Consider the following 23558-nt stretch of genomic DNA (forward strand, 5'->3'; position numbering starts at 1 on the left):
AACAATGGCACAGAACAATTTGCTTTTTGTCGGAGTTGCTCTTGCCCTGATTTGTCCATCCGCACATGCCACCATTGCTTCCTGACTGGTACATCACTGTTCATTGCAGTGACGTCAGCACAGCTGTGAGAATAGTCTTTGTTAATTAACTTGGGCTTCCTCTGCTGGCTGGATCTACAGTAGCAGCAGAGCGAAGGCAGGAGACAGCCCTAAAATGACAACTCCTGCGCATGGTTTGGTGAATTTATCAATTATTTCCGATTTATAAAAAATGGATGATCTAGGACACTTTCCAGGTAATGACAATGTTTTAAGGCTGGGAAAACGTGGGGCCTGTGCCTTGTCCTGGGCAAAGCTGACTGACACGTGCCAGAAGAGTCATTTTGCTATTTCCAGGGGCTTTTTTAAATTTTGTTGTGCAGGAAATTTTGGCTTGTGGTTCTGACCTGGGACAATCGTATCTAGTCTGTGCGAGGGAGGATGAGCAGCACTGTCCCTACGCACAGCATGAAATCTCAGTAGCTACAATCACATCAATAGCTGCTTAAGTCACTAGACATTCAATGAGGCCCACTTGACTGGAGACATCTCTGAAGCTGGCAGCCTACAAGTTGGTCGCCGTCAGACGAGCAGTGATCGGGACTGGCAGCACTTTAAGTACATTCTAGCTAGAAATAGGCCAGCCCTTATTCAATGTAAAAACTACACTCAGTCATGTTAACGTTCTCAAAGGAAATAGGTTGCTATTAGTTTTTAAGCAAACAGGAACTTCCAGATATGTCTGTGAAGTAATTTTACCTGTCAATCTCCTCCCTGCAGATCTGCTGCCTGACCCCGCCCCTTTCTGCCCTTCCAGGGCTCTGTGATGTTGTTATTCCTCCCGGCCTGCTATTTCATCCTGCACTTGTATATCAATTCTCGCAGCGTCCCGCTGAGCAGTTTATGCACGAGACGTAAAATAACATTGATTATTCCATAAGGTTAATCTGTTCCTTTTCCCTTCCAGTTTGTGTGGGGGCGTTTGGAAGCTACAAGCAGCTAACGCTCACGGCGTGGGAGCCCCCAGATGGGACTAGATCCACGCTCCGGTGCTCCTTATGGGGTTGAAGGTAGACTCATGTTACCTACTACCTAAGTTTTCTGTGGCTGATATTATGGTGTGCGGATATGGTCCCGTACCAGGCATCGTGTACAGACTTTCAGTCCTGATCCAGCCCAAGACACACTAGCAGGAGCAAACCCAGACACCACGCTGTGGAACGGACTCTCGATCACCCTGCAGTCTAGGCACTGGGAAGTTACTATGCAGCTTGGACTGTTTCTGGTGGTGGTTTTTCTAAGCTTGATGGATCTGACAGGCAGCAGCAAGGTGGTGAAGGGCAAGAGGCAAAGACGAAGTATGTATGAAATGCTTTTCTTCTCTGACTCCCTCTCGCGATGCAGAATGTCACTGTCTGTGCGTAACATGCCCCTGTTGTTCGCAGGCACCCAAAGGGCAGGGGAGGAGCAGCTGTTTAGGGAGAAGCTGGCGCAGGGTAAGCAGTGCAGAAGGGGGGGGTAGCGTGGGATTGTTACCACGCCCAAGGCATAAGGTAACGGTTTGACATGTGGCTCAGTCCCTGACTGTGTAAGCTCCTCAGGGCAGGGGCTGGGGCTGTTGTGTCTTTCCAGGTCAGTGCCTAACAAATCCCACAAGGAGCCTGGCTGGAAAGATACGCCCCTTTCTCTTGCTGTCAGATAGGGAACATTTCCTAAGTTTGCTTCCTCTGCACCCAGCTTTTCTACTGGCTGGACTGACGGTTCCCCCGTCCCTTACTGAGCACGGAGCAGGAACTGGTTCCTCCGACTCTCCAGGAACACGGTGATCTTATGTTCCCCAAAGCTGGCCCCCAGCTCGTAGCTCAAGGGAGACCTAATGGGCTCTGGGTTTGTAACAACCTGCAGCCCTGTTCCAGATTTCCATTAAGGAACCTGCAGCGTCTAGGCCCGGGAGCAGGAGAGGCAGGTGTGGCCCGTGAGAGCCTGCGGTGGCTACAGAGTGTGTGGAAGAGAACAGAGGCAGGTGCATGGAGTAGAATAGCCACAGGGGCTGCAGGTGAATCAGGAAAATTCACTGCGCTGAGGGCTGGCGAGTGCACCCAGGAAACTGAAAAAGGAAGTTTCCGCTCCAGGAATTATGAATGGGCCAAGCCCCTGCCCCCTCTTTAACAAAGCACACAGACTCGGAGCTAGTGACCAAGCTTTCCAAGGACGGGCTGTGCTGGTAACTCAAAGCAATAAGAGCATTTCAGCCTAAACTTCCTGCCTGAGATTGGCAGATCCCGGAGACTGTAGGTCACCCTCAGCCCTTCCTGCAAAAACCCTCTGCTTGTCTCAAGCCCAGTGAGCCAGGCCGCACCCTCTTTAGAGCCTGGTGAAAGTCAATTGGGCCCACCTGCCAGCGTGACTCAGCAGTACTTATCCTGCCTCTCAAGGGGGGGTTAACAGCTGAGCCTGCATCTCACAGGGGCTGAGGCCTGGTCTGTACACAAACTTGCATGGAAATAACAAAGGGGGGTGACTTAAACCCCAGTTCGTTATTTTGGTGCAAGTCAGCGTGGCATGAAAGGGGCTGCTGTTTGATTTAGCTGGAGTTGGTTATTGCTTTACAGCCATCTCTCTGCACAGAATTGCTCCGGTTTAACTAACAGTGCATTTTAAACTGATGTGTGTGGACACTCTCAGATCACTTCAGCAGCATCAGGAAGTGTGCAGGTGCAAGTCAACTGATATCTCCAGTTTTAAACTGATGTAAGAGCATCCACACAGGGGTTTGCACCAGTTTTACTACACTGGCTTTTTAACTGATTTACGTTAAACTGGTCCAACTAGTGTGTGTCTGTGAGTCCTAAGGGAGGCCTGCAGCAGTCGCTTGCTCCAGGGAAGATGTGCTCTCATGGTTAATGTTCTAAATTACGAGTCCCAAATGGGTCTCAATTACAATCTTAGCTAGGGGGCCATCCATCAGCACCACAGCAAGGCAATATCTGCCACGGTGTCGAGCTCGCGACTCCCGTGGGCCCTGGGGCAGAGTAAACCTATCGTCCCTGGCATTGCAGTGACACCCTTCCTGTGCCGCTGGAATGAGCCACGCAGTGTCTGCCAGTAGTGCTGGAACTAGGGGGCTGGGGGGGGGGGGGGACTGACGCACCCCACCCCCGCCAAACACCAAATACATGGTTTCCATCAGCAGTACTCCCACTGTAAAAATTGTTCTCCCCCCCCACCCCCCCCGGTGCCTGTACATAATGCACGAAGCGTGGTGATGGGCAGTGCGTGTATAGCTGAGGCGGGAAGCCATCTGGCCTGGAGGACTTTACCCCAGAATATATTAATCTCTGGTGCAACTTCAGGGGCATCAGTAGAGTTACAGCAAGGAGGAATTTGGCCCAATGCCCCCTCTTGTCTTCCTCTCTCCTCCCCACCTCCTTTCTCCCTGACTAGCACTCGCTGGCCCCTCCTGCCAATCCATAAAGCACCTGGGAAGCTGTACATCAAGCCTTGCCCTCCTGGCCCCTTCCCGTCTGATGGTCGCTGCCAGCCCACCCTGCGTCGGGGCAGTGTGCGGATCCTGTTCCTGCTGCGTGTGGACGCGATATGGCAAGAGGCGGTGCTTAGAGAGGTTGCTGCCCTGACGGGGCAGCACTGAGGAAACTGTGGGACACGCTGGAGCACTCCTGAGACGTTAAAGCTGCCAGGAGTGGGAAAGCCAGGGAGCCGTGCGCTCCCCTTCTCCGAGAGCTCACCACAGCCCTTCCCATTCTGCCTTGTTACATACAAACAGCCAGGCTGAGTCAGACCAATGGCCCATCTAACCCAGTGCCGGTCTTCTGACAGTGGCTGATGGCAGATGCTTCAGAGGGAATGAGCAGAACAAGCCATCTTATCGAGTGATCCATCCCCTGTCGTCTAGTCCTATCCTCCATGAACTTATGTAGTTCTTTTTTGAACCCAGTTATACTTTTGGCTTCACAACATAACCTTGGCAAGGAGTTCCACAGGTTGACTGTGTATTGCGTGAAGAAGTTTTGAACCAGCTGCCTATTAATTTCCATGGGTGACCCCAGGTTCTTGTATTACTGGAAGGGGTAAACAGCACTTCCTTATTGACTTTCTCCACACCATTCCTGATCTATCATATCCCCTCTCCTCCGTAGCCGTCTCTTTTCTAAGCTGAACTGTGCCAGTCTTTTTAATCTCCCCCCATAAGAAAGCTGCTCCACATCCTTAATCATTTTTGTTGCCCTTTTCCCAATCCCAATATATCCTTTCGGCGATAGGGCAACCAGAACTGCAAGCAGTGTTCAAGGTGTGGACGTACCATGGATTTATATAGAGGCAATATGATATTTTCTGTCTTATTATCTATCCCTTTCCTAATGGTTCCTAACATTCTTTTGGCATTTTCACTGCTGCTACATATCGAGCAGATGTTTGCAGTGAATTATCCATGATGACTCAAAGATCTCTTTCCTGAGTGGTAACAGCTAATTTAGACCCCAGCATTTTATATGTATAGTTGGAATTATGTTTTCCAGTGTTGCATTTATCAGCATTGAATTTTATCTATCATTTTGTTGCCCAGTCACCCAGTTTTGTGAGATCCCTTTGTAATTCTTTGCAATCAGCTTTTTACTTAACTACCTTGAGTAATTTTGTATCATCTGCAATCTTTGCCACCCTTCTTCCAGATCATTTACAAATATGTTAAATAGCACTGGTCTCAGTACAGAGCCTTGGGGACACCGCTATTTACCTTTCTCCACTGTGAAAACTGACCATTTGTTCCTACCCCTTTGTTTCCTATCTTTAACCAGCTATTTATCCATGAGAGAACCTTCCCTCTTATCCCATGACTGCCTACCTTGTTTAAGCACCTTTGGTGAGGGACCTTGTCAAACGCTTTCTGAAAGTCCAAGTAGACTATATCCTCTGGTTCACCCTGGCCCACGTTTGTCTGACACCCTCAAAGATTTCTAACAGATCGATGAGGCATAATTTCCATTTGTATAAGCTGTGTTGACTCTTCCACAACATATCATGTTCATCTACATGTCTGATAATTTTGTTCTTTATTATAGTTTCAACCAATTTGTCTGGTACTGAAGTCAGGCTTACTGGCCTGTAATTGCCAGAATTGCTTCTGGAGCCTTTTTTAAAAATTGGCGTTACATTAGCTGTCCGCCAGTCATCTGGTCCAGAGACTGATTTAAGTGACAGGTTACATACCACAGTTAGTAGTTCTGCAATTTCATATGTGAGTTCCTTCAGAACTCTTGGGTGAATACCATGTAGTCCTAGTGACTTACTACTGGATCACTTGATGATTATCTGTTCTGTTCATTCCCTCTGGGGCACCTGGCATTGGCCACTGTCGGTAGACAGGATACTGAGATAGACAGACTTTGGTCTGACCCAGTAGGGCCGAATTTATCAATGTGTTCCAAAGCCTCCTCTATTGACACTTCAGCCTGGGACAGTTCCTCAGATCTGTCACCTAAAAAGAATGGATCAGATATGGAATTCTCCCACTCATTCTCTCCAGTGAAAACCGATGCTAAGAATTCATTTAGCTTCTCTGCAACTGCCTTGTTTTCCTTGATTGCTCCTTTAGCACCTCGATTGTTCAGTGGCCCCACTGATTGTCTGGCAGGCTTCCTGATTCTGATGTACTTAAAAATAGGGTGACCAGACAGCAAGGGTGAAAAATCAGGACGGGGGTGGGGGGTAATAGGAACCTATATAAGAAAAAGACCCCAAAATCGGGACAGTTCCTATAAAATCGGGACATCTGGTCACCCTACTTAAAAATATTTTGCAACTAGTTTTTGTGTCTTTTGCTAGTTGCTCTTCAAATTCTTTCTTGGCCTGGCTAATTATACTTCTACACTTGATTTGCCAGAGTTTAAATTCCTTTTGGTTTTTCTCAGTAGGATCTGACTTCCAGTTTTTCAAAGATGTCTTTTTGTCTCTGACCACCCCTTTTAGGCCCCGTCTACACTTTGTGCTCAGTAAAGCAGCTTTGAGTGCTGTAACTCCCGCGGTTACACACTGCCAAGCCACTTAGTGCGCAGAAACTGCGCAGATGCAGCACTCTAAAAAACCACCCCGACGAGAGGCGTACAGCTTTCTGCGCCGGGGCTACAGCCCTGCAGTACCAGTGCAGACACCATGGTGATTACAGAGCTGCGACTGGCCTCTGGGAGGTGTCCTACAATGCCTGTTCTCACCTCTCTGGCCATCGGTTTGAACTCTACTGCCCTGCCCTCAGGTGACCAAACGGCAGCCCCACCCCGTACATTCCTTTGCAGATTTGGAATCCCCTTCCTGTTTGCTCGGTGACACATGCAGTGGTCTCAGCACATCTTTCCAGGTGGCCATGCCTGCTCCACGCACCAGGCGATCTCCCGCTGGGAGCAATGCCGAGCTGCTGGACCTCATCAGCATTTGGGGAGAGGAGGCTCTGCAGTCCCAGCTGCGCTCCAGCCGTAGGAATTATGATACCTATGGACAGATGTTACGATGCAGGATAGAAAGGGGCCGTGACTGGGACACATTGCAGTGCAGGGTCAAAGTGAAGGAGCTGCGGAACGCCTACCACAAGGCGCGGGAGGCAAACCACCGCTCCGGTGCTGCGCCCATGAGCTGCCGGTTCTACAAAGAGCTGGACGTGATACTCGATGGTGACCCCACCTCCACTGCGAAGGTCCCTGTGGATACTTCGGTGGCTTCGTTGTCAGTCGAGAGTGGACCGAGCCAGGAGGAGGCAATCTTGGATGAGGATGTGAAGCGGGAACCAGACGCAGAGGATCTCTCGGAGGTCAGAGATGCATGCAGCCAGGAGCTCTTTTCTACCCCGGAGGAGGCTAGCCAGTCACAGCAGTCGGATCTTGGCAAAGTGCAAACAGGAGAGGAGGCCCCTGGTAAGTGGATCTGATTTTGGGAATCGCTGAAGCGAGTTGCTGGGGCAGGAGGGTTGCAGAAAGCAGGCTGGTCTCCCACCACATGCCTAGTCTGAGCGGCGGAACAGGCTGTTGATTGACTCCCTCACTTCACGGGAATCTCCCTCAGAGATCTCCGGGAAACTCTCGTAGAGATACTGGGCAATCCGCTCCTGCGGGTTCCTTGGCAAAGCTGCTTTGTTTCTTGCCCCATTAACGGTAACTTTCCTGTGCCACTGTGCCGTCACAGGAGGGGCGGGGGGGACACCATAGCTGCACACAGGCGAGCTGCATAGGGGCCAGGGCGGAAGCTGCAGGCTTGGAGAAGACCCTCTCTTGATTCCCTGCTCACCCTCAGCAGCAAGATATCTTCCATAATGATCACCTCCTGTGGAAAGTGTGGGGATAGGAATGATTATCAGACCCACCCTACAGTGCTGGCTCTCCCCAAGTGCCCAAGAGCCACGTGCCCGGTATATAGTGATTTCCCCTGCCCCTGCAGCTACTCACCATTTTGGGGGTCTTGTGGCTCATGTGTGCTTGCCTGGGGTCAGCCAGTTAGTGTCAGGTGTGTGAGTACTCGCTGGGTTTTAAAGGACTGAAACAGTGTTGTCTGTGTTGCAAACAATACTGCTTCTGTAAAATGTTGCATTTAAACTTCACAGAGATGACCTTGGGAGGCCAGCCTCCCTTACTGGCAGCAGAATGGTTGTGAAGAATTAGAAAGCGTCCAAGAAGAACTAAGGAGGACTTTTTGCGTGAGGTTATGATGCAATCCGCTGCCGAGAAAAAGGAATTGAAGGCGGGACAGCGAGAAGAGGGAACGAAAGGAGAACGCGGCACACCAGAAAGAAGCCACGGAGCAGCTCTTAACAGTTATGGAGCGACAAGCGGATACGCTCCAGGAGATACTAGCTCTTCAAACCGAGCAGCTCCGCGCCCGCCCTCCCCTGCAGCCACTGTCACAAAACTCATTCCCAGGTGCCATCCTCCCCCCTACCAACACACTCTTATCAACCTCCTGGCTCCAGTCTCTACCTGCAGCATTCCACTCCTCCCTCCTCACAGTCCAGCAGTGTGGCCTCCCACTACCCACTGCACTCAACACCCAGCCCTCTGCAGTTTGGCCCTGCTGAAGTACAGCACCCGCTGCATCGTACTCCAAAGGAGAAGGTTGGGTATGATCCCCGGACATACACAAATCTGTAGCCGTCCCGGGACCCCTCCTCCTCTTGAGACCTTCCATTCCCCCATCCCTCTCCCTGCTGATGAATTTTTTCATTTGACTTTCTCCTCTGATTGTTGTCTTTCAATAAAATAATTGTGTTTGCTTGAAAGCAATCTTTATTCTATTAAGTGAAAGCAAAAAGAGCACTGCAAAGCAACATACAATTATGTTAAGGCCCCTTCTTGCATCATGTGCACCAATCACCTCCTAGCATTACAAGCACTGCAATCCCGAGCATAGCAACAAATATTAGTGGCCTTCAGCTTCAAATTGCTGCCTCAAGGAATCCCTGATCCTTATGGCCCCATGCTGTGCCCCTCTAATAGCCCTGGTCTCTGGCTGTTCAAACTCAGCCTCCAGGTGCTGAGCCTCTGCGGTCCAGCCCTGAGTGAAGCTTTCACCCTTCCCTTCACAAATATTATGGAGCGTACAGCACGCGGCTATAAGCATAGGAATATTGTCATCGGCCAGGTCCAGCTTCCCATACAGGCATCGCCAGCGGACTTTTAAATGGCCAAATGCACACTCCACAGCCATTCTGCACTTGCTCCGCCTGTTGTTGAACCGCTCCTTGCTGCTGTCAGGTTGCCCCATGTATGGCTTCATGAGCCACGACATTAAGGGGTAGGCGGGGTCTCCGAGGATCACAATAGGCATTTCGACTTCCCCTACGGTGATCTTCTAGTCCGGGAAGAAAGTCCCTGCTTGCAGCTTCTTGAACAGGCCACTGTTCCGAAAGCTGCCTGCGTCATGCACCTTTCCGGACCAGCCTGCGTTAACGTCTGTGAAATGCCCACGGTGATCCACAAGCGCCTGGAGAACCATTGAGAAATAGCTCTTGCGATTAATGTACTCGGTGGCTAGGTGGTCTGGTGCCAGAATTGGAATGTGTGTCCCATCTTTTGCCCCTCCGCAGTTAGGGAAACCCATTTGTGCAAAGCCATCCACAATCTCACGCACGTTGCCCAGAGTCACGGTCTTTTGGAGCAGGATGCGATTAATGGCCCTACACACTTGCATCAACATGAGTCCAATGGTCGACTTTCCCACTCCGACCTGGTTAGCGACTGATCGGTAGCAGTCTGGAGTAGCCAGCTTCCACAGTGCAATCACCACGCGCTTCTCCAATGGCAGGGCAGCTCTCATTCTTGTGTCCTTGTGCCGCAGGGCTGGGGCGAGCTCATCACACAGTCCCATGAATGTGGCTTTCCTCATGAGAAAGTTCTGCAGCCACTTCTCGTCATCCCAGACATGCATCATGATGTGATCCCACCACTCAGTGCTTGTTTCCCGAGCCCAAAAGCAGCGTTCCACTGTGGTCAGCACCTCCGTGAATGCCACAAGCATTCTCGTGTCATAGCTACTACGTGTGGAGAGATCAATGTCACACTCCTCTTGCCTTTAAGGAATAACTCCACTGCCTCTCGTGACATGTTGGTCAGTGCGAACAGCATTCTTGTCAACAGCTCGGGATCCATTCCTGCAGCCAGAAGAGGCAGGGCAGGGCACGCAGTACACAAACCGTTGAAAGATGGTGCCAAATGCGGACGGAAGCACAGGGATTGCTGGGATGCGAAGCAATGAATCACAGGGCATTGGTGATTCATTTGTGCAAAGCCATCCACAATTTGTGCAAAGCCATCCACAGGTCATTCTCTGCTTCCACACCCGTGACCCCTTCCGCCTTCCCACAAGTCTTAGTGGCAAAAGAGAAAGAGGTGCTCTGTGGGATAGCTGGCCAGAATGCACCACTCCAAATAGCGCCGCAAGGGCCGCAAGTGTGAACATGCTATTGTGCAGGCAGCTGTCAGTGTGAACTCACAACAGCGGTTTTCCTTCGGCGCTATCTGAGCAGTGCTGTAACTGCCAGCGCTGTAACTTTGCCAGTTTAGACGTGCCCTCACTCTGTTGTTTAGTCATGGGGGCATTTTTGGGCCCTCTTACTGTTTTTTTTTTTATTTGGGGTATACATATAGTTTGAGCCTCTATGATGGTGTTTTTTAAATAATTTCCATGCAGCTTGCAGGCATTTTACTCTTGTGATTGTTCCTTTCAATTTCCGTGTAATTAGCCTCCTCATTTTTGTCTAGTTCCCCTTTTTGAAGTTAAATGCTACCTGGTGGGTTTCTGAGTTATTTTCCCCCCACAAGGGTATTAAATTTAACTAAATTATGGTCACTATTACTGAGCGGTTCGACTATATTCACCTCTTGAACCAGATCCTGTGCACCACTTAGGACTAAATCAAGAATTGCCTCTCCCCTTGTGGGTTCCAGGACTAGCTGCTCCAAGAAGCAGATGTTAAAGGAGTCCAGAAATTTTATCTCTGCATTCCGTCCTGAGGTGACATGTATCCAGACGATATGGGGATAGTTGAAATCCCCCATTATTAATGGGTTTTTGTAGCCTCTCTAATCTCCCTGAGTGTTTCACAATCAACGTCACCATCCTGGTCAGGTGGTTGATAGTACATTTCTGTTGCTAGACTCTTATTATTCAAGCTTGGAATTACTATACATAAAGATTCTATGGTAGAGTTTGATTCTTTTTTTTTTTTTTTACTATAGTTGACTCTATGCTTCCTTCACATATAATGCCAGGCCCCTCCAGCACGACCTACTCTGTCATTCCTGTGTCTTTTGTACTCGGGTATTACCATGTGCCATTGATTAGCATCGTTCCACCAAGATTCTGTGATGCCTGTTATATCAATATCCTCATTTAATACCAGACACTCAAATTCACCCATCTTAGTATTTAGACTTCTTGCATTTGTATCCAAGCAGTTATAAAACATGTCAATATTTAGTTGTCTGCCTTCATGTGATGTGACTGAACAGGACTCTTTTTCTTTGACTCTTTCTCTTCAGTTCCTACCTGTACTTTATCAACTTCTATCTTCTCCTCTTTACTAGAATATAGAGCATCCCCTTTAATAAACTCTCCCCAAGGGATGTGTCTGTCCGAACCGTGTGCTCCTCCGCATCGGTCATGTTCTGACAGAAGTAGCATTTCCCCCTCCGAGAAGGGAAGGGGCAGGACAGTGATCTCCCTGTTACAGAGAGCCTGGGACTTGGTGTCCCATGGGAGCAGAGCCGGCCCAGGGCACTGCCCCTGGAGCTCCGTGTGCCAGTGCCTCTCTTGCATGAGTGAGATCTGGCTGAATGCAAGCTGTAATCTCTCAGGAAGGGCTCGGCAGGGTCGCCATGCTGCCAGCCGAGCTGGGAATTAGCTCCCCTTTCAGCCGCTAAGCCAGGCGGCTCAGCTGGGGGAACAGACAGGTTGAGCTTCCTGAAGCACCCCCAGTTGGGCAGCGCAGAGGGCGATGCGGCCAGAGAACGGGTGCTGCCATTCAGCCTTCTGGGTCCTGTCCTAGAGACTGAGCCTCCAGCGCCTGCACCCAGGGATTCCACCTGCTTCCTCGGGCTTGTCCCACGCTCCTGCCTCCTTGGGAGCTCCTCTGAGGAACCTGGTGCAGCAGCAGCACCGCTCTGTAGCCATGAAGGACAAGCAGCAAACGAGAGATTTTGCTGTCAGTGGTGTGTCCCCATTCCGTTCCTAATCCAGCACAGACAGAGGGGATGGGCTATCCCGACTCATCCACCTCCTCCCTCCAGAAGCTTACCTGGGTCTTTAAGAAACAGTTCCGTAAGGCAAGAATGATACCTGGTTACCTGACAGTCTGACACCTGGTTACATACAGGCTCCTTCAGCCTGATACCTGGTTACATACAGGCTCCTACAGTCGGATACCTGGTTACATACAGGCTCCTTCAGCCTGATACCTGGTTACATACAGGCTCCTACAGTCGGATACCTGGTTACATACAGGCTCCTACAGTCGGATACCTGGTTACATACAGGCTCCTACAGCCTGATACCTGGTTACATACAGGCTCCTTCAGCCTGATACCTGGTTACAGGGTGGGCTCGTTGCTAAAAGGGTCAAAATGAAGGTGGTTCTCTGCCCGAGTGGGCAATGCAGCTCCACTGCTCTGCTGAGAGGCAGGGAAGCAAGAGGGGAGGTGTCACCCTGCTTAAAGGGAGCCCCTGTGCGTCAGCACAGCCACCCCTGTACAGATCAGCGGGGCTGCTCTAACCACAGGGAAAAAGTTTCACAAAACAGTGCAAAATTCCTGTCCTGCCTGAGCAGGCACAATGACAGAATGAAATCTGCTGCATCCCCTCTCTGCAGGTAGGGGCCAGATTCTGCTCCATGCGCTCCCCCATGGCTCCCTCTCATGCAGCTCAGTGGGAGCCCCTGCACCAATCCAAGGGGGAACTTGTCCCTAAAACGGGGAGGGGCCAAGTCCCAGAGTTAGCAAGAATTCAGTCCTGACCAGTAATTAGAATTTGTTCTGTTGAATCAGGAATCTGCTCCGATTTCTGTTTCATTTTATGTGCTTAGAACAGCCTCCGTAGCCCAAACAGAACAAATGCCATCAGCAGCTGCGTGGTTCTGATAAGTTACTGAAGCGATTTACGGGGTTGGCAAATTGCTCTGGAAGCAAGAGTGAGGTTTTTCTTTTCCTTTGCGAATCCAAGTCCTTGCCGCTCAGTTACTAGCCTGGAATTTAAAGATTCTGTCGTTCCAGTGCTTGCTTTTGAGGTATAATAAATGCAGTATTTAAAATACAAAAAGATGTAGACGTTCTATAAACACAGACAATGCTTACATAATTAACTGATAAAAATAACCTGCATTCTAGCCTGCAAAAAATGTTATTAGTTTCAAAACAAAGCAGAGTTTTGTATGATAATTAGAAGCAGCAGATGTTCAAACATGAAAGTGGACATTTTTCTTGGCCTGAGGTTAGGGCCTCAGAACTGGTCTCAGTTTGGGGGGTAGTAAAATCTCCCTGTCGCCTGATGTAACTGACATATATAGGAGGTTTGGGACCTGAACCAGCTCCAAGCAGAGTGGAGAGGTATTTGGAAGATTTCCCTTTTTCTGGACACATCAGGGTTTCCCCTTTTGGAGTCTGCAGACATGTGAGCCCAGCTTATCTAGGGCAGGACCCTGCTGACCAGGGAGGATGGTCCTCGGCTGACCTGGCTACCTCCCTGTACGGTATATGGCTGCAGGTGGATGAGGGCATGTGACTCTGGGCTGAGTGAGTTGCTCCAGGAGCCAGGCAGTAAGCCGAGCCAGTCATGTGACCCTCCCCACTTCAGCCCGCTGCAGGCACATACTCCCAGACCAGTTCAGGAGCGTGACCAGGGATCTGCAGAGATGCATTCCCCTGCGGCTGCTCTAGGAGTGGTAGCCAAAGCCAGCCCTGGTGTTATTTCTGAGCGGGAGATGGAGTCGCTGGGCGGGGCTGGTGGAAGCGCTTTGGTGGGGGAGCCAGTGAGTTTTTTATTCAGGGTTTATTACAGGTTTTGGATGCTGGGCCAAATTGCTGTTGTTGTTTTCATGATATTTATCTCCATGCTCAGAGCAACCAAACCAACCAGACCAGGTGTGCGACAGCCCCGCTCCCTCCCCACCCAAGTAGATTTGGGCACGTGATTCCATCCAGCTATGCATCAGTATGGTCCAAGACAGAGTGCGAGATACCATCTCTTCTGGGTATTAAGCAATCGCACTGGTCCCAGATATTGCTGCAGTTGCATCTGAAATAAGGCTGAGAATAGTGGCTGTGCAATGCCGGGCTGCAAGTTCAAATCACTTGCTCCTTGGTCATCTCTTCTAGCCTGCTCAGCCTGGGGGAAGGGGGCAGGGAAGGAGAGAGCCCATCTCTCTAAATATCTAATCCGGGTATTTATCGAGCACTCAGTAATGTGGTGTCTGGGTGCCTGTACTGGAGCATCATGGGATAGGCTCTGGTGTGAGCTGTGCATGCAGCCCTCCTGGGTTGGAAGGATGGGCAAGAACGGGGAATCCTTGAGGTCTCTTTCCCTTGTGCTGCAAGTTGGACACAGAGGAGTTTTGCAACCGTTACCTTCTCAAGGCCAAATATGTTTTTCTCACAGTAGCACATATGAAGGCCAGTGCTGAGCAGGGCAGCGGGGCTCCCGAGAATGCTGCGCAGCATTAGCTCAAGGAGTTTGCTCCATCTTGCTGCATGGACAGATGCTTGGGTCCCATTGAGGAAGATGCAGGCCAGGCTTGGAAGGGGCCTCAGGAACAGATGTGCCTTGGCCACAAAGCACAACAGTGCTTGTAATGGCCACAGGAGCAATCAATTATTTATCTGGGTTTGACTCACTTTCTCTGGGCAGCGTTGAAGCTGGGCCATGAGCTCACTCATTGCATCAAATATTCATGGCAGGTCTCCTGAGAGAGGGATTTTTTTCTATGATGGTGCTGATTGGCCAGCAAAGGGTCCGTTCTTACCTAAGAGCCAGGGCTAGGGAGCATTTCACCACCGCAATAAACCGTCTCAAAGCTGCAGGAACATTAGTGCCATCTCCCATGGGGTGATGCGTGAGCTATTAGGCCCAAAGACACAGGGCTGCTTGCTGGCAAGAAACACTCAGCTCTCATCACAGGGGCTTTTGGAATTGGAGATTTCAAATGTTCTTCTGGAGCCAGCGTGAGCTGGGCCACCTTTCTGGCAGAAAGGATGTCTCGTGACTCTGAGAACGGTCCAGCACAAAACCTGGGCAGAGTCAGTCCCAGTTAAAATGGGAGCCTTTGGGGCGAATTTCAAATGAGAAGCTACAACAGGGAGGAGAGCCTGTCCAAGCGTTCCCTGTCCGGCTCTGCTGATGTACCTCCACCCTGAGCTGCAGCATGCTCTGCGTTCAAACCCATGTCCCCCACCCCTCCGCCCCAGTTCTGCTCATGCACCAGCAGCCTGACTGCAGCAGCTCCTGCTAGGCCGAGTCCTGGTTCTCCTCCTCAGTGGAAATGGCCAAAGTAGCCAGTAGTTTTGTCCTACAGACACATGAACGTTGCAGCGAGGTGGACCCAGTTTATCTCCTGCTGGGATTTGAATCTGGGTTCTCCAGAGGCATGTACCTAAACCAGTATATCTCCGGGCATGTGTCAGTGCTCACACTCCATCCTCTCCACCCCATCCCTGACTCAGCAACAGTAACGTCTGCTTAGAAGGAACATCAGGATAGATGGGACAATAGGACTCTGCCTGATTCCCTCATCTCAGGGGGCTTCTCTTGCCTTCCAGAGTGTCCCATCCTCTATTATCCATTGGAAGTTTAGCATTGAATCCTGACCAAATTACTGATGGGCTTGCACTTTGCAGGTTACATTCTCACTGGTATGGGGTTGCATTTGGCCAAGGAGGTGCAGCTCTGGTGAAGGTTGGCTTGGGGTGTTGAAAGGTTGTGGTTTGACAGGCTGATACAAGGCGGGTTTCACCAAACAGAAGACAGATTGGGTTAGCTCAGTGACACGGATAGCGAAGGGTTTTCCTGTAATCTCTCCTTTCTGATAACTCCTGTGTTGGGCAGATTTGTGCCTGCTGACACCCACTGGAACATCCTCCTCTCCCATCATTTAATCATAATTCTGCTACATTTCCCCTGTTGTCCACATGTTGGTGCGGCCAAGGCTCCATCCATAGTGCGATGTCACACTTAGGCCTTGGCTACACTGGCACTGTACAGCGCTGCAACTTGCTGCGCTCAGGGGTGTGAAAACGCCCTCCCCCGAGCGCAGCGAGTACAGCGCTGTAAAGCGCCAGTGTAATCAGAGCCTGTAGCGCTGCACGCTCGCTCGCAGCGCTGCAAGCTATTCCCCTCGGAGAGGTGGAGTACATACAGCGCTGCGAGAGAGCTCTCGCAGAGCTGGCGGCGCGACTACACTCGCTTCACCACAGAGACTGGGCAGATCTCAAGCTGGAGCTAGGGAACACTCCCGTTTGGCCAGGGAGGTGCACACCCGGCCTGCTGAACTGCAAAGAAAAGGTTGAAGTGAGGGAGAAATAGGAGACAGAGACAAAGGGGGGCCCGGAAATGGGGGCTGGGAGGTTAGGCTTTGAGCGACCAGCTTAGCTCAGGCCTGAGCCATTTTGTCCATTTTGAAGCCTGATCATTTTTCTTGCAAAGAATTCCGAATCGCTTGTTCGATAATCGGTTCATTATCGAACCCTGTGCCAGACCCACCCTGCAGGAATTCCATGCCAGCTGGGCTGCCCTACTTGTCTTGGGAAGGGGCAGTTTCCCACATGTGCTGCCCCTTGCCAGCTGGAGAGAGGAGTGCTGACCTGGAGGAGGGCTCAGTCTTCTTGCCGATCCAGCCCAGGGACTCTCTGCTGAGTCCGACAAAGGGCCCAGATTCGGGCAGGGGTAGATTGTGTCTTGCAGACACTTGGCCACAAGGGCTGATTCCACTAACCCCGTGAACATGTTTTATAAACCTGAATAGCAGATCGCAGCCAGCGCGAGAGTGGGCCGTGTAACAAGCTGCTGTTGTTGCAACCAGTTCCCCTGGACAATCTTGCTGCTCTGCGATGTGTGTGTTAATCTGCGGGTATCTCTCTTGCCTTTTCAGTCAGTACCGAGGTGAGTCATGGCTGTGCGAAAGGCTGTGACCTGTGCTCTGAGTTCAACGGGTGCCTGAAATGTTCCCCCAAACTCTTCATACTGCTGGAGAGGAATGACATCCGACAGATCGGGATCTGCCTGCCATCCTGTCCGCTGGGGTACTTCGGTGTTCGCAATCCAGACATGAACAAGTGCATCAGTAAGTGCCAGGGCCTGGGAGAGAGAAAGATACAAAACAATGCTCTGCACTTATAGGTCCTCTCATCCAAGGCTTGCAGTGAGTTAACCCTTGCCTGCCCCCAGGAGGTGGATAGGTGGTAATATCCCCATTATATGGATGGGGGAACTAAGGCACAGAGAGGGAAAGTGACTTGCCCAGAGAATACCCACAGAAAGGGATCCCTTTGTGACTTGCTGCTTGCAGCCCTGAGTAAGGCATGAGAGCAGAAGAGAGATGTATCCTGTTTTGCACCTGAGATGGGAATGTAATTATCTCCCCTGCAGAGGTGGCTGCGTTTCCACCCACAAATGCAATGTCCCATCGGGGTTGATTTGAAACAGATTAAGAAGCAGCAGCATGCGCCATAAGCTTTCCCAGTGCCACCTAATGACTCCTGCCACGCCAGGGTCACTGGAAGTAGTGAAGTGAGTTTACCTAAGGTTGGAAAGAGCACACACAGATTGTCCTGCAGAGAGAGAGAAATCAGTGGACATTGACCTAACGATGGCCTGAAAAGCCTGTCTGGCATCTGTTAGCTTGGACATCAGCCCCTCCTCTCAACTTTTGACTTGCGTTTTGGCTTCTTTGTCTTTAGTCAGGGTCCCCAGGGACCTAGGCTAGGAGCTGACTGCAGTCATTCTTGTTAGGAACAGGAAATGGTAGAAATTAGGTGGGAAGTGCAGAAATGTGGCTCAGAGCCACTGCAAGAGAGTGTAAATTGGTGCAACTCTGCTCAAGTCAATGGAGCTACACCCAGTTACACCAACTGAGCATCTGGCCCAACGTAGGTTGGGAACAAAATGTGCTTAAACCACTGAGAGCCTCAGCCAGTGACAGACAAAATGTCCTCACGGGCCCATCAGCCAGGGTCAGGTTGCTATAATGGGTCTTTATAAGATGGGCATGGGGCAGGCTGGGGGGGGGAGGTGAACTGTCAAACAGAAAGAATTAGAGACTTCTTGTTTTGTTGTGTGAATGGTCTGGCTTATCCACCGGGTCAAAGTGATGCTAACATACTGGTGTCATAGCTGTCCTCGCAAGGTAACCCAGGTATAGCTGCAGGCGTGGGTACCCACCTGGATTTGGGTCTTGAGGTGGGCATGCTCTTACTTCCAGGATCTTGTGCGGTATCTGGGGAACCAGTGCCACAGATGCCACCTTTTCCTTCGTCTGCCCGTCCATAATGAATTGGGTCTTTGGCCTGGGTCTGTCTGTCTTCTATTGCAAGGGGCTGGGCCAACTGAAACGCCAGTGAGTGAATTGGACCTACGGACAATCCTGGGGTCATTTCATTAGCAGCTTTGTAGAACCTGGCACCACAGCCAGCTTCTGTAGCCCACACCGCAGCTGCGTAAGGAGTGACCGAAACCGGACTCAGCTCCTTGTGTTCTTCCATTTTGGCTGATTGTCAAACTGAACATGAGTCCAACCTGATTATGTGATAACTTCAGCAGAGCAGCTCTATCTTCCAAGAAGGGGCAATGGCAGAAGGAAACCAGTTTCCTTCTTGGTAGCACAGCCAGGCCTGGCAGAGTGCTCAGAGACATACACTGGCTGTCTGCAGATTCCAGGGGGCCAGGAGGGCTTTCTAGTGGGGTATCTAGACCTCCCCTTTGCACAGCTCCACTCTTCCTTTTCCCTCTCCAGCAGATGGTGCCCAGTCTCTGCCTTGAAAAGTAACTTGACCGCAATACACACTTTCCACTTTCTGTACATAAAGGCCACAGAAGCCTGCCGGGAGTTGCTTTTCAATCATATCCATGGATCTGCTGATTTTGGCCCTGGGGGTAGAATTCAAACTATGTGGCTGTTTTTTTCCTTTTTCCTCCCCAGAATGCAAAATTGAGAACTGTGAGGCCTGTTTCAGCCGAAACTTTTGCACAAAATGTAAGGAAGGTTTGTACTTGCACAAAGGGAGATGTTATTCCACCTGCCCAGAAGGCTACTCTGCTGCCAATGGCACTATGGAGTGCAGCAGTCCTGGTAAGTGGCATTAAAGCTGTTATAGCGATTGATTTGTCTGCCAGGTCTTGCAGCATTCTGCAGGCTCAGATTTGTGCTGCCTGTAGGGTGACCAGATGTCCTGATTTTATAGGGACAGTCCCGATTTTTGGGTCTTTTTCTTATATAGGCTCCTATTACCCCCCCCACCCCCCCGTCCCAATTTTTCACATTTGCTGTCTGGTCACCCTAGCTGCCTGTCTGTATGCAACAGCATATTAACACCTGCCTGCTCTCGCTGCTGCTCCTCCATCCCACCTGCTGTATTTCAGTGACGTCCCAGGAACAGCAGTGACGTGCTAGGGTGCCAGAGTGGGCAGCCCAGCGAGTATAGACTCTACCTGTATGTGAATGTAGCAAGCAGCAGCTCAGCAGGTGCTGTCTAGATGACCTGGAGGTACCTGAAAGGTTCGGCAAGAGCCAAGAAATTCCAGCTGATGTTGTTGAAAAGCTTTTCTCTTTCCTATGAGAACATCCCAGTAAATCTGGGGGCACTATAGTCTTTCCTCCCAGGAAACCCAGAGTGTACATGTGACCTTTCCTGCCTGGAGACAGATTTTCCCTGTAAGACATGCACCTGAACCCCCCTGCCCGCATCCCTGCTGTGCTGTGCAAAGCCAGGCAAACAAGAATCTGCCTCTTCATTTGTTCTTCAGTGGTTGCATATTTGCATCTGCAAAAAAACAAAAAACAACAACAAACAGTCAGGGGCTTAACTCTGCAGGAAGCTCTCCGCCCTTGGTAATTTAATATTTAGTTGCAAAATGCGTGATCGGTTTTCTGTGTCGGTTGCTTTAAAGCATAGTTGTGGTTTGGAAGATGTCAATAAACCCTGCAGGGGACAAGGCTAGCTGCAGCAGCATTCTAATGAGTGAAAGTACAGCCAGATACTCAACCTTCTGGGATCCTACAGCACACTGTCCCGCTTCATTGTTTGTTCATTGTTTCTCCGAAAACACCTGCTGCTGAGACTCACGAGCTAAATGATGGACTCAAGGATATAACAGCCTCAGGAAGGGGCAGGGGGAGCACACCTCTGCCCTGCTAAAGGCCCAGATGTGGGGTGCAGTGGGTGACAAAGTCCCCAAATGAGCACACACAAAAATTATCTGTGCAGGAAACTTAAACTGCGGCAGGCTCCCCTCCCTTCGTGCAAATGGCTCCTCAGTCTCACCAGTCTTTGTTTGTAAAGTAAATAATTTTCGGCAGTGAAAATGAGGGAGCACCGTGTTTGTGTGCAATGCGGGGACGTTGGGGGCCAGGCGGGGTGGGGTCCCTCAAAACGAGGGACGTTCGGGAGGTGTGCGGGGTGCGGCAGAATGCAGGCCAGAGCCATGGGGTTATTTGGGTTAGGCAAACATCAAAACGTGCAGATGCGCCCGTTGTTGGCACCCAGCTTCATGTGGGCGAGGTCCGTAGTGACCCACGTCCGGGGTTGCCAAAAGGGAAAGGCCACGTGAGTCTAGGAGACGAGCGAGTATAAAAACAGGAAGGGACCGTGGTGACTTGTTCTAGGAGAGGCAGATGTGATGCGCTCCGAGGGTCCAGGCTCAGCATGTTCGAAGCGAGGCTTCCCATTCCCCTGCTGGGCCCCCGGGACCCTGCTGGGCTGGTGGAGCAGAGAACTGGCCTGGGGGAGCTGTCCCCTAGGGAGTGATGCACTGAGCCGTCTGGCTGAGACGAGGTGCAGTCAGAGCCTTCTCCTCAGGCACTGACTTGTTACGCAGTCCCTGCCCTTGATTGCCACAGCCCATTGTGGTGCAGCCCGGAACTGGCGTTTGAACCCCAAGCGTCTCGCAACAAGCCCGGAAAATTCCCTTCACAATAGATTTTCCCCCATTGTTTAAGTGTCTGAATAATGCCGGAGGCTCCGCCCTAGAGCTCTGGCTGGGCTGGGGTGTGTGGGAGTATTGCACCTCGCCGGAGGCAGCTCTGGGGGAGACAGACATCTCTCTGGGATGCTGGGTGGCACGGGGGAGGGGAAGGACTCCAGGGACGTGTTGGGGGCACTGGGGAAAGTAGTTTCCTCCTGACTCTCTTGCTGTTGGCAGCACAATGTGAACTGAGCGAGTGGGGCCCCTGGGGCCCGTGCGCCAAGAAAAGGAAGCTGTGTGGCTTCAAGAAAGGCAACGAAGAGCGATCGCGGAAGGTTCTGCAGGCTCCCTCTGGAGATGTGTCCATGTGTCCTGCCACGACAGAGCTCCGGAGATGCACCGTGCAGAAGAACCAGTGCCCTGAAGGTGAGCTGATGCCAGGGCATTTCACCCTCTCCCTTTGGGGACACGTTCTGTTTGCTTGGCATTCACATTTCGTTTCACTGCAGGGTGTAACAAACAAGGCCCTGTCAGGAACCTGACAAGGGCAGTCGAGACCCAGGGTCAGAGCAGGGGAAAACCTGGGGCTGGGAGTAGCAGAAGAGTTCGTAGTCAGGTTCCAGGCTGGGGTTGATACCGAGAGTCAGAATCCTGTTTCAGGCTCCGAGTCCGAAGGCGAAGTCCAAATCAAGCTGAGGGCAAGGCCAGGCACTCAGGAGCCAGGGGCAGGAATGGTGCTGGCAGGAATGGTGCTGTTGCCTGGACTTCCTGGAATGCTCCTTGGGTTTATATAGGGCGGGGAGCCAATCAGGAACCATCAGGCTGCCCCATGTCAGACCCCTTGAGGAGGGACTTCCCCCGGTCTGTGTCCTCAGCGGGTCATGGGCAGTGGAGCGCAGACTGGGTGGCATCCTGGAGATGCTCCACTGCCTGGCAGCTCTGTAGGTCCGGGGTTGAGACCGGCTGGGCCTTCCAGCCCCCAAATAGGCCCTGCTTTGTGCTGCACCTCCACAGGACAGACACGTCTGTGCTGCCTGATCCTCCTTGCCACAGCCCGAACCGACAGGTGTGAGCAGCTGTGATGTGTTTCATGCAATGTCATGAGGCACTGAGCGTCTAGCCTTGCTCTTTACAGCGTGTGTCCAGTTTGCCTTTCATAGGAACGCAGCCCTGCCAAAAGCCTTTCGGGGCTGGTGTGCAACACGACAACTAGAAAGAACACCTGGCTGTAAAAACAGAATGAGCCACTGAGCGGTTACTTCTAATAGGATCAAGCTTAAAAAGTCGTCCCTGGACACAGCTTGCCGTGTCTGCTGTATGTTGGCATTCTTATTCCATTAGCTTCTTCACTGGAAATAGAGAACACACCAAGACAGACCAGCAAAGGGCTGGAGCTCGTAGCCAACTTACAATGCGATGGTTGGGGTATTCTTCCTCTCTAGTCCCCTTTGCAGATTGCTGTGTTTTCTTTGCTGTTCCCAGTGGATTCCCTTTCTCTGAACACGAGGCTATTTCCTTCCCATCAATGAAAAATAGTGTTCACAGTCACTGGACTTGTGAACTCATGGAGGCTGGTGGCTTGTTCATTCCCCTCCTGATTGCATTAGGACTGCACTTGTGCTGGCTGCTTTGGGGAGCCCAGTTCTGGATAGTGCCTAACCGTGCAGGCAGAAGACAATAAGGAGCAGAGGGGAAAAGGCAGGCGTTGAGTTTAGTGGCTCTCAAATGCACAAAGTGAATTTTCCAATCATGCTAAGGAGTCTGGCCTGTAACACCAGGAAATGCCGGCTCTGAATGCCCTGTCAGGGATGGAAAATTACAAAACCAAATTCAAATTTCAGTCATCTCACCCCTTCTGTGAACACAAATAATACCGAGCTCATGGGAGGGCACTTCAACCACCCTAATTCCTCAGAGAGCAGGAGAAACACAGGCCTGCAGCATGCCAGCTGGTCACGAGGCAATGTCAGCACTCACTAGCCATTGGGGCCAGCATGCCAGCCAATGACTAGTCAATGGCAGCACTCACTAGCCATTGGGGCCAGCGTGCCAGCCAATCACTAGTCAATGGCAGCACTCACTAGCCATTGGGGCCAGCGTGCCAGCCAATCACTAGTCAATGGCAGCACTCACTAGCCATTGGGGCCAGCATGCCAGCTAATCACTAGTCAATGGCAGCACTCACTAGCCATTGGGGCCAGCGTGCCAGCTAATCACTAGTCAATGGCAGCACTCACTAGCCATTGGGGCCAGCGTGCCAGCTAATCACTAGTCAATGGCAGCACTCACTAGCCATTGGGGCCAGCGTGCCAGCTAATCACTAGTCAATGGCAGCACTCACTAGCCATTGGGGCCAGCGTGCCCGCTGGTCCCAAGGCAGTGGCAGTGCTCAGCTTTGTGATCAGCCAGCATTCCATTCAATAGTCTCATTTTTGCTCCTTTGCTTGGTTTCAGGAAAAAGGAAGAGAAAGGAAGAGCAAGAAAAGCGAGATAACACGAATGGAAACAGAAACCAGAAAGACACCAAAGATGCCAAATCTGGCACCAAGAAAAGGAAAGGCCAGCAGAGAGGGACTGTGGTCCCCATGACTCCTGCTAGCCCTGCTCAATAGCTGCCCCTTTACAGTCACATGATGGCAAGAGTTCATTGCTGCTATGTATATGAAAGCTTTATCGAACCGGAGCACTGCTACACAACATACACAATCAGAAAGATAGACGGACAGACACAGAAACTACACATACACATAAAGACTGACAGAGACCACACACATACGCAACACAGACTGCAAAGCGCAAACTTCTAAGAAGAGGAGTAAGAAAATATAAGAGATGAAGCTTAAATGCCAAGGACTTTACAA

General features: G+C 51.0%; 1 protein-coding gene across 2 annotated transcripts; it reads left to right on the top strand.

Moving 5' to 3' along the window:
- Positions 1-1303: 1303 nt before the first annotated feature.
- RSPO1 (R-spondin 1) lies at positions 1304-23309 on the top strand. Of its 2 annotated transcripts, XM_065421798.1 has the most exons (6): positions 1304-1397; positions 1485-1535; positions 16670-16861; positions 18716-18865; positions 20935-21123; positions 23152-23309. In XM_065421798.1, the coding sequence occupies exons 1-6, from the start codon at positions 1304-1306 to the stop codon at positions 23307-23309; spliced, it is 834 nt and encodes a 277-aa protein (XP_065277870.1). The 2 variants fall into 2 exon arrangements, with proteins under 2 accessions (XP_065277870.1, XP_065277871.1); XM_065421799.1 differs by lacking the exon at positions 1485-1535.
- Positions 23310-23558: the final 249 nt, after the last annotated feature.

This window comes from Emys orbicularis, chromosome 23 (assembly GCF_028017835.1).
Source record: "Emys orbicularis isolate rEmyOrb1 chromosome 23, rEmyOrb1.hap1, whole genome shotgun sequence".
Taxonomy (NCBI): Eukaryota; Metazoa; Chordata; order Testudines; family Emydidae; genus Emys; species Emys orbicularis.

Excerpts from the sequence above, each read along its gene's own strand:
- RSPO1 (XM_065421798.1), top strand. The coding sequence starts at position 1,304 with ATGCAGCTTGGACTGTTTCTGGTGGTGGTTTTTCTAAGCTTGATGGAT. Across the intron at positions 1,398-1,484 it reads GGGCAAGAGGCAAAGACGAA|GCACCCAAAGGGCAGGGGAG; the intron begins GTATGTATGAAA and ends TGTTGTTCGCAG. Across the intron at positions 21,124-23,151 it reads GAAGAACCAGTGCCCTGAAG|GAAAAAGGAAGAGAAAGGAA; the intron begins GTGAGCTGATGC and ends GCTTGGTTTCAG.